At 46.7% G+C, this 12,150-nt stretch overlaps 1 protein-coding gene across 1 annotated transcript; it reads left to right on the top strand.

Annotated features, from left to right (window-relative positions):
- Positions 1-913: 913 nt before the first annotated feature.
- On the top strand, positions 914-5,189 carry LOC106566346 (uncharacterized). Its single transcript, XM_082959680.1, has 5 exons — positions 914-2,343; positions 2,696-3,188; positions 4,000-4,145; positions 4,406-4,531; positions 4,892-5,189. The coding sequence occupies exons 1-5, from the start codon at positions 922-924 to the stop codon at positions 5,066-5,068; spliced, it is 2,364 nt and encodes a 787-aa protein (XP_082815806.1). The 5' UTR covers positions 914-921; the 3' UTR covers positions 5,069-5,189.
- Positions 5,190-12,150: the final 6,961 nt, after the last annotated feature.

The raw sequence follows: 12,150 nt of genomic DNA, 5'->3' as shown, positions 1-12,150 counted from the left end.
CACAGTGGCAAGTGTTAATACATTGACTTTCCTGGCTAAATAAAATGAAATGTGTAAACCACTATAAATTATTATTATAATTTCCCCTGTGTACTGATCTTCAATGTAGATTCGCTATGGATTTAGTTACTGATCTTCAATTTAGATTCACTATGGATTTAGTTACTGATCTTCAAAGTAGATTCACTATGGATTTAGTTACTGATCTTCAATGTAGATTCACTATGGATTTAGTTACTGATCTTCAATGTAGATTCGCTATGGATTTAGTTGCTGATTTTCAATGTAGATTCGCTATGGATTTAGTTACTGATCTTCAAAGTAGATTCACTATGGATTTAGTTACTGATCTTCAATGTAGATTCACTATGGATTTAGTTACTGATCTTCAATGTAGATTCGCTATGGATTTAGTTGCTGATCTTCAATGTAGATTCGCTATGGATTTAGTTACTGATCTTCAATGTAGATTCGCTATGGATTTAGTTACTGATCTTCAATGTAGATTCGCTATGGATTCATGCTCATTTTAAGTATTATCTTCAAACAAGTCCTGGTCCAAGATCATAGTATTTCACTATCAATGTCAAGTAAAATTAATTCTCTGTTGTTTAAATACCTTTATGTATGACTTATTTGGTTCATGATACTTTTATTTACATTGCCATGTAAGAATTTACTAACATATTGTATCGTCACGATCCATCACTATTGACGATCACATGCTAGCTGCTAATAGTGCCAACCTCATTAAACAGTCATCAATGTAAGTGGCTAGTTCTGTAGGTCTGTATGAATGTAGTCAGATGTAATATACTGTCTCTCTATTATAGTACTACAGTAATATTGAATTGAATGATATGCAAGGTAGAGGCGTAACAGGGCGATCATCTGTCTTTCACCCTAGTCTCCTCCACACTGATGGAGGGTTCTACAGAGCAACAGTCTCGCTGGATGTCCCCTCCAGCCTTGCTCCCTCCTGAAGCCATGTTCAACTTTACTACAGAGATCACCTCTCTAGACTCTGTCCAGTACCACAGGGTTACGGCCAGTCCAGACTCTCTCCAGTACCACAGGGCTAATACTAGTCCAGACTCTCTCCAGTACCACAGGGTTACGGCCAGTCCAGACTCTCTCCAGTACCACAGGGCTAATACTAGTCCAGACTCTCTCCAGTACCACAGGGTTACGGCCAGTCCAGACTCTCTCCAGTACCACAGGGCTAATACTAGTCCAGACTCTCTCCAGTACCACAGGGCTACGGCCAGTCCAGACTCTCTCCAGTACCACAGGGCTAATACTAGTCCAGACTCTCTCCAGTACCACAGGGCTAATACTAGTCCAGACTCTCTCCAGTACCACAGGGTTACGGCCAGTCCAGACTCTTTCCAGTACCACAGGGCTAATACTAGTCCAGACTCTCTCCAGTACCACAGGGCTACGGCCAGTCCAGACTCTCTCCAGTACCACAGGGCTAATACTAGTCCAGACTCTCTCCAGTACCACAGGGCTAATACTAGTCCAGACTCTCTCCAGTACCACAGGGTTACGGCCAGTCCAGACTCTCTCCAGTACCACAGGGCTAATACTAGTCCAGACTCTCTCCAGTACCACAGGGTTACGGCCAGTCCAGACTCTCTCCAGTACCACAGGGCTAATACTAGTCCAGAGTCTCTCCAGTATCACTGGGCTAAGGCCAGTCCAGACTCTGTCCAGTACCACTGGGCTACGGCCAGTCCAGACTCTCTCCAGTACCACAGGGCTAATGTCAGTCCAGACTCTCTCCAGTATCACTGGGTTACGGCCAGTCCAGACTCTGTCCAGTACCACAGGGCTAATGCCAGTCCAGACTCTCTCCAGTATCACTGGGTTACGGCCAGTCCAGACTCTGTCCAGTACCACAGGGCTAATGCCAGTCCAGACTCTGTCCAGTATCACTGGGCTAAGGCCAGTCCAGACTCTCTCCAGTACCACAGGGCTACGGCCAGTCCAGACTCTCTCCAGTATCACTGGGCAAATGCCAGTCCAGAGTCTCTCCAGTACCACAGGGCTAAGGCCAGTCCAGACTCTCTCCAGTACCACAGGGCTAAGGCCAGTCCAGACTCTCTCCAGTACCACTGGGCTAAGACTAGTCCAGAGTCTCTCCAGTACCACAGGGCTAAGGCCAGTCCAGACTCTCTCCAGTACCACAGGGCTAAGACTAGTCCAGAGTCTCTCCAGTATCACTGGGTTAAGGCCAGTCCAGACTCTGTCCAGTACCACAGGGCTACGGCCAGTCCAGACTCTGTCCAGTACCACAGGGCTACGGCCAGTCCAGACTCTCTCCAGTACCACAGGGCTAAGGCAAGTCTAGCCACAGACTCCCTGCACCAGCCGTACCTCTCAGCTGAGTCTGACTTGGCCAGCCTGCCTCCCTGCATCTCCAGCTGCAGCCATAGTCAGTCTGCACCGTCGTACGGACACGGCCCAGGTCAGTGAGGTATTTTAGATCTTCTGCCAGATGTATACGGCTAGGATGTAATCAATTGGACACAGTGTTGTTTTATTGGCATTTTCTATATTTGGAAGACTTAACCACAGTATTTTGTCTCAACTACCCCTTAGTCATTAAAGTTGCACTGAAGTTTCTCCTAATCAGCCTTACACTGGCAACTCAGAGACTCACAGTTCAGCTTGTTGTGTTGTTGTGTTCTAGTTCACCAGGTGTATTCTTCATCATCCCACGTCAACGGTAGTGTCCAGGGGGATTCTGGAGGCCAGTCTCTCAGCTGCTCCTCTTCCTCCTGGTACAACAGCCCCTTCTCCACCACCACCACCCTCCTCCTTCTCCTTCTCCTCCACCAAAACCCCAATCTCCTCTCTGACCAACCCCAGGGCCGAGTACTACTCCCGAGGGCACGGTTGTCAGGAAATCCCGAGGCTTCAGGAGGCCTTGAAGGGGGAGAGGCTGAGTCCCAGTGAGGACGGAGTTAGCAGTAGTTTCCTGACCCTGAACCCTGCACCAGGGGATGGGTACTCGTACTCTTCCCAGGCCTGCGGTCACCCCCCCTTGGGCTTCTACAGCAACTCCTGGTTGTCAGGTCAGGGCTACAGCTCAGCGTCTCTCTGCTCCTCCGCTGGGGCTGGCGTGTATCCCACCTACTGCTACTCCCCCAAACGACGAAACAAAATCAACCTCTCTCCTCCAGGTGAGATGACAGCTCTCTCACGCTCTCTCTCTTTCCCTCTCTCCCTCCCTCTTTTTTTCTCTCTCTCTCTCTCTCTCTCTCTCTTGTTTCACACACTGTCATCGGGCAAAAAGATAAGAAATTAGCTGCTTATGTTAACACAGACTTAGAGGATGATTTGATGGTGTGGTTATGTCAGTTTGCATATCTCATTCACTCACTCACTCACTCACTCACTCACTCACTCACTCACTCACTCACTCACCCACTCACTCACTCACTCACCCACTCACCCACACACTCACCCACTCACTCACCCACTCACTCATCCACTCACTCTCTCTCACGCTCACTCGCTCTCACTCACTCACTCACTCACTCACTCACTCACTCACTCACTCACTCACTCACTCACTCACTCACGTTGTTTCCCTGAAGTGAAGCGTGATCAATCATAATGTCAGCTTTATCCTGAGACAAACACAAAGTATAGACGAGAGCAGGGTGTAAACACGCAAACCTTCAGACAACAAATGTATTTCTTGAGGACTCTTCCAGACTTCACGGGTCGAAACGAACGTCCATCATAGATTAATTATAATGTTTGCTGCTATTAGACAGGTGAATTAAATATCAAAAGAAGTGGAGGGCTCTCAACCACCCGTGAAAAGGAAAAGGTGCTCGCTCACTATTAAAATATATAATTTAATTCAAAGCTTGGCGTTTCGGTCTTCATCAATGCTCTTCATCAGAGGAATGTGAATAACAGTCAGAATGTGGCAGCATGTGTAGATCTAACGTGGTACTCTCCCTGCTCCTGTGCCTCTGCCAGATGCCCGTGAGTGTGTGGACTGTGGTGCGACCGCCACCCCTCTGTGGCGTCGTGACGGGACAGGACACTACCTATGTAACGCCTGTGACCTCAACCACAAGATGAACAGTCAGAACAGACCTCTCACCAGACCCAAGAAGAGGCTGGTACGTTATTTACTGAGAGCTGTGAATTTACTTCTCAAATGTTCCTCTCAAAAAGTACTTATTGAAGAAAAGTAATACAATACATTCCATTCTCCTCTCCTTTCCTTTCCTCTCCTCTCCTCCTCTCCTCTCCTCTCCTCCTCCCTCTCCTCTCCGCTCCTCTCCGCTCCGCTCCTCTCCTCTCCTCTCCTCTCCTCTCCTCTCCTGCTCCACCTGTGATTTCCTAAGTTAACCACGTGTCCATTCCTCTCCCCATGCAGATGTCCAGTAAACGTGCAGGGACGCATTGCTCCAACTGTCAGACGAGCACCACCACGCTGTGGAGACGTAATGACAGTGGGGAGACAGTCTGTAATGCATGTGGACTCTACTACAAACTACACAACGTAGGAACTGCTCTCTGAATAGTCTCACAGCTTCTCATTCCGTTACGCTACATAACCACCATTTTGAGTCAGTTGAATTGTTGAATAATAGAGAGACGTAGTATATTGTAAACCGTATTATGAGACATCATCAAGGCTCATACATGCTTATAACAAGTCATAAAGCATTATACTTGCAGGCTTTAAGTATAAAAGTGTTACTAAAATACCTCCTGTTGATAACTAGTTTTACGATCCTCTTTTCCTCATTGAATCAAATACACATCATTTCCTTTGTTGTAGGCCGATACATTTGATCCTGTCTATTCCTTTAGTGGAGTATTCATACTAATGCCTCTGTTTCTCCGTTCTCCTCCTCAGATCAATAGACCTCTGACCATGAAGAAGGAAGGCATTCAGACACGGAACCGTAAGGCCTCCAGTTTGAACAACAAGGCTAAGCAGAAGACAGGTGTGTTAGAGGCTGAGCCGGGTCTCAACTCTGACCTCTCCCTGTCCAGACTCCAGTCCTCTGACATGCCCCACTGCACACACTGAGGACTATTACACACTGAGGACTACTACACACTGAGGACTATTACACACTGAGGACTATTACACACTGAGGACTACTACACACTGAGGACTACTACACACTGAGGACTATTACACACTGAGGACTATTACACACTGAGGACTACTACACACTGAGGACTACTACACACTGAGGACTACTACACACTGAGGACTACTACACACACTGAGGACTACTACACACACTGAGGACTACTACACACACTGAGGACTACTACACACTGAGGACTATTACACACACTGAGGACTACTACACACTGAGGACTATTACACACTGAGGACCATTACACACTGAGGACTATTACACACTGAGGACTACTACACACACTGAGGACTATTACACACACTGAGGACTATTACACACACTGAGGACTATTACACACACTGAGGACTACTACACACTGAGGACTACTACACACACTGAGGACTATTACACACTGAGGACTATTACACACACTGAGGACTATTACACACTGAGGACTACTACACACTGAGGACTACTACACACACTGAGGACTATTACACACACTGAGAACTACTACACACTGAGGACAACTACACACTGAGGACTAGTACACACACTGAGGACTTTTACACACTGAGGACTACTACACACAGAGGACTATTACACACTGAGGACTATTACACACACTGAGGACTATTACACACACTGAGGACTATTACACACACTGAGGACTATTACACACTGAGGACTACTACACACTGAGGACTACTACACACACTGAGGACTACTACACACACTGAGGACTACTACACACACTGAGGACTATTACACACTGAGGACTACTACACACACTGAGGACTATTACACACTGAGGACTATTACACACACTGAGGACTATTACACACACTGAGGACTATTACACACTGAGGACTACTACACACTGAGGACTACTACACACACTGAGGACTATTACACACACTGAGAACTACTACACACTGAGGACAACTACACACTGAGGACTAGTACACACACTGAGGACTTTTACACACTGAGGACTACTACACACACTGAGGACTATTACACACTGAGGACTATTACACACACTGAGGACTATTACACACACTGAGGACTGTTACACACACTGAGGACTATTACACACACTGAGGACTATTACACACTGAGGACTATTACACACTGACGACTCCTACACACTGAGGACTACTACACACACTGAGGACTATTACACACACTGAGGACTATTACACACACTGAGGACTACTACACACTGAGGACTACTACACACTGAGGACTACTACACACAGAACTATTACACACACTGAGGACTACTACATACTGAGGACTACTACACACTGAGAACTATTAGACATGGAGGACTATTACACACTGAGGACTACTACACACTGAGGACTATTACACACAGAACTATTACACACACTGAGGACTATTACACACTGAGGACTATTACACACTGAGAACTAATACACAATGAGGACTATTACACACAGAACTATTACACACACTGAGGACTACTACATACTGAGGACTACTACACACTGAGAACTATTACACACGGAGGACTACTATACACTGAGGACTATTACACACTGAGGACTATTACACACTGAGGACTATTACACACTGAGAACTACTACACACTGAGGACTATTACACACTGAGGACTATTACACACTGAGGACTATTACACACTGAGAACTACTACACACTGAGGACTATTACACACTGAGAACTATTACACACTGAGGACTATTACACACTGAGGACTACTACACACTGAGGACTATTACACACTGAGGACTATTACACACTGAGGACTATTACACACTGAGGACTACTACACACTGAGGACTACTACACACTGAGGACTATTACACACACTGAGGACTACTACACCTGAGGACTATTACACACTGAGGACTACTACACACACTGAGGACTACTACACACTGAGGACTATTACACACACTGAGGACTACTACACACTGAGGACTACTACACACTGAGGACTATTACACACTGAGGACGACTACACACTGAGGACTACTACACACTGAGGACTACTACACACTGAGGACTACTACACACTGAGGACTACTACACACTGAGGACTATTACACACTGAGGACGACTACACACTGAGGACGACTACACACTGAGGACTACTACACACTGAGGACTATTACACACTGAGGACTACTACACACTGAGGACTACTACACACTGAGGAAGACCTGAGCAGAATAGTTTTGAGGTGCTATAATGAGCCATGATGCCTTTAAAAAAATAATATTTGATGCTGTTGTCAGATAATGACTGATGAAGGATGATGTTTGTTTCTGTTTAATAATGACTTTTTGTAATCCTGACGTCTCCTTTCTTAATAACGATCACCTTCATCTGAATAAAAACCTGCTTGAATACATGGTCTCTCTGTGAAGTCACTTTCAACTGTAAAACACAACACTGGAATTCATGAGTGTTCTAATGACTGTACACCATGTTAAAATGTCTTAGTCCCGTGTGGCACAGTTGGTAGAGCATGGTGTTTGCAACGCCAGGGTTGTGGGTTTGATTCCCACGTGGGACCAGTACGGAGAGAAAAAAAAAATGAATGTATGAAATGTATGCATTCACTACTGTAAGTCGCTCTGGATAAGAGCGTCTGCTAAATGACTAAAATGTAAAATGTTAAAGTCTGTGGATGACTTTAGATATTGTAGTTGGATGGTCAGGCACCATTTTCATAAGAGTCTTTTCTATAATCATGTCTTTGTCTGAGAACAGCTAGCCACACTTTGTTAAAGTTTCTCTGGCAAATTCTTTTATGCAAATTCAAAACTTTTCATACTGCTAGGATATGATCAAAACCACCTAGAGAATAATAATAATATAATTATTAATTAATAATAATAAACACCTATGTGAGAATGCTATTCATTGGACTACAGCTCAGCGTTCAACACCATAGTGCCCTCAAAGCTCATCAATAAGCTCAGGACCCTGGGACTAAACACCTCCCTCTGCAACTGGATCCTGGACTTCCTGGCGAGCCGCCCCCCAGGTGGTGAGTGTAGGCAACGTTCTCTCCACCACGCTGACCTTCAACACGGGGGGCCCCACAGGGGTGTGTGCTTAGTCCCCTCCTGTACTCGCGGTTCACCCACGACTGCGTGGCCACGCACGACTCCAACACCGTCATTAAGTTTGCTGATGACACGGCGGTGGTAGGCCTGATCACCGGCGACGACGAGTCAACCTATCGGGAGGTGGCCAGAGACCTGACACTGTGGTGCCAGTTCAACAACCTCTCCCTCAACGTCAATAAGACCAAGGAGCTGATCCATGGACTACAGGAAACAAGAATGCCCCTCTTCCACATCGACCGGAAACAAGAATGCCCCTCTTCCACATCGACAGGAAACAAGAACGCCCCTCTTCCACATCGACAGGAAACAAGAACGCCCCTCTTCCACATCGACAGGAAACAAGAATGCCCCTCTTCCACATCGACAGGAAACAAGAACGCCCCTCTTCCACATCGACAGGAAACAAGAACGCCCCCATCCACATCGACAGGAAACAAGAACGCCCCCATCCACATAGACAGGAAACAAGAACGCCCCCATCCACATCGACAGGAAACAAGAATGCCCCTCTTCCACATCGACAGGAAACAAGAATGCCCCTCTTCCACATCGACAGGAAACAAGAATGCCACCATCCACATCGACAGGAAACAAGAACGCCCCCATCCACATCGACAGGAAACAAGAACGCTCCTATTCACATCGACAGGAAACAAGAACGCCCCCATCCATATCGACAGGAAACAAGAACGCCCCCAACCACATCGACAGGGCAGCAGTAGGGTCTAGAGCTTCAAGTTCCTCTGGGTCCAAATCACTAAGGATTTAAAATGGTCGCCACACACGCACAGTCACGAAAAAGGTAGGACAGAGCCTCTTCCTCCTCAGGAGGTTGAGAATGTTTGGCATGGGTCCTCACATCCTCAAAAAGTTTCTACAGCTGCACCATTGAGAGCATCTTGACTGGCTGCATCACCCTTTGGTATGGTAACAGGACCGCCCTCGATCGCATGGCGCTACAGAGGGTGGTGCGGACAGCCCAATATATCACTGGGGCTGAGCTACCTGCCATCCAGGACCTCTATATCAGAGGGTGGTGCGGACAGCCCAGTACATCACTGGGACTGGGCTCCCTGCCATCCAGAACCTCTATACCAGAGGGTGGTGAAAGGAAAGCCCCGGAAAATCGTTAAAGATTTCAGCCACCTAAGACATAGACTGTTCTCTCTGTTTCCGTACGGCAAGCGGTACTGGAGCATCAAGCTTGACATCAACATGCTCCTGAACAGCTTCTATCCCCAAGCCATAAGACTGAAAAATAGTTAACAAAATGGCTACACAGACTATGTTGACCCATGAATATATATTTTGTTGTTGTGTCTATGCACACCCACAGGACTCTACACACACACACACACACACACACACACACACACACACACACACACACACACACACACACACACACACACACACACACACACACACACACACACACACACACACACACACATGTTAGCCATTGATTTATTGTTCTGTTTACGGTGGTTTTATTTATTAAACTGCTCCGTTGTAAATCAGTTTTTGCTCTCCTGCGCCTGTGTCACATCCTGACCAGTAAAGAGGTCATTTTGTTATTATAGTATGGTCAGGACGTGGCAGGGGTGTGTTTGATTTATGTGTCTTGGGTTTTTGGGTAATGTTCTATGTTGTCTATTTCTATGTTTGAATGTCTATTTAGTCTATTTCTATGTTCAGGTTTGGTTTGGCCTTCAATTGGAAGCAGCTGTCGTTTGTTGCTTCTAATTGGAGGCCATATTTAAGTAGGGAGTTTTTGTCACTGTGTTTGTGGGTATTTATATTCTGTATAGCTGGTAAGCCTTATAGAACTGGTTCGTCGTTGTTTGTTATTTTTTGTTATTAAGTGTTCACGTTTATTCAAATAAAAAAAGAAGATGAGCACGATACCCGCTGCGCCTTGGTCCACTTTTTACGACGCGCCTGACTTCTCTGCTGCCAGTACGCACCCCTTACAGTGCTGGAACTGACCCTGTATATAGTCAACTTACCCCTATACACCAACTGAGCCACCTCTATCACTCCAGTACCCCTGTCCCCTTCCCCCTATACATATCTACCCCCATCACTCCGGTATCCCTGTCCCCTTCCCCATATACATATCTACCTCCATCACTCCAGTATCCCTGTCCCCTTCCCCCTATACATATCTACCTCCATCACTCCAGTATCCCTGTCTCCTTCCCCCTATACATATCTACCTCCATCACTCCAGTATCCCTGTCCCCTTACCCCTATACATATCTACCTCCATCACTCCAGTATCCCTGTCTCCTTCCCCCTATACATATCTACCTCCATCACTCCAGTATCCCTGTCTCCTTCCTCCTATACATATCTACCTCCATCACTCCAGTATCCCTGTCTCCTTCCCCCTATACATATCTACCTCCATCACTCCAGTATCCCTGTCTCCTTCCCCCTATACATATCTACCTCCATCACTCCAGTATCCCTGTCCCCTTACCCCTATACATATCTACCTCCATCACTCCAGTATCCCTGTCCCCTTCCCCCTATACATATCTACCTCCATCACTCCAGTATCCCTGTCCCCTTCCCCCTATACATATCTACCTCCATCGCTCCAGTATCCCTGTCCCCTTACCCCTATACATATCTACCTCCATCGCTCCAGTATCCCTGTCTCCTTCCCCCTATACATATCTACCTCCATCACTCCAGTATCCCTGTCCCCTTACCCCTATACATATCTACCTCCATCACTCCAGTATCCCTGTCTCCTTCCCCCTATACATATCTACCTCCATCACTCCAGTATCCCTGTCTCCTTCCCCCTATACATATCTACCTCCATCACTCCAGTATCCCTGTCCCCTTACCCCTATACATTTCTACCTCCATCACTCCAGTATCCCTGTCCCCTTACCCCTATACATATCTACCTCCATCACTCCAGTATCCCTGTCCCCTTCTCCCTATACATATCTACCTCCATCACTCCAGTATCCCTGTCTCCTATACATATCTACCTCCATCACTCCAGTATCCCTGTCCCCTTCCCCCTATACATATCTACCTCCATCACTCCAGTATCCCTGTCACCTTCACCCTATACATATCTACCTCCATCACTCCAGTATCCCTGTCCCCTTCCCCCTATACATATCTACCTCCATCACTCCAGTATCCCTGTCCCCTTCCCCCTATACATATCTACCTCCATCACTCCAGTATCCCTGTCACCTTACCCCTATACATATCTACCTCCATCACTCCAGTATCCCTGTCTCCTTCCCCCTATACATATCTCCCTCCATCAATCCCTCCACCTTACCACTGTTACACCTGTCTATCAGCAGAGTCCCAACACCTTACCACTGCTACACCTGGTTATCAGCAGAGTCCCAACACCTTACCACTGTTACACCTGTCTATCAGTACAACACCTTACCACTGTTACACCTGTCTATCAGCAGAGTCCCAACACCTTACCACTGCTACACCTGGTTATCAGCAGAGTCCCAACACCTTACCACTGCTACACCTGGTTATCAGCAGAGTCCCAACACCTTACCACTGTTACACCTGGTTATCAGCAGAGTCCCAACACCTTACCACTGTTACACCTGTCTATCAGCAGAGTCCCAACACCTTACCACTGTTACACCTGGTTATCAGCAGAGTCCCAACACCTTACCACTGTTACACCTGTCTATCAGCATTGTCCCAACACCTTACCACTGTTACACCTGTCTATCAGCAGAGTCCCAACACCTTACCACTGTTACACCTGTCTATCAGTACAACACCTTACCACTGTTACACCTGTCTATCAGCAGAGTCCCAACACCTTACCACTGTAACACCTGGTTATCAGCAGTGTCCCAACACCTTACCACTGTATCACCTGGTTA

This window comes from Salmo salar, chromosome 13, assembly GCF_965601325.2.
Source record: "Salmo salar chromosome 13, fSalSal1, whole genome shotgun sequence".
Classification (NCBI taxonomy): Eukaryota; Metazoa; Chordata; class Actinopteri; order Salmoniformes; family Salmonidae; genus Salmo; species Salmo salar.
Note: the sequence above shows the minus strand (reverse complement) of the source record. Positions and strands in the feature narration are given on the sequence as shown.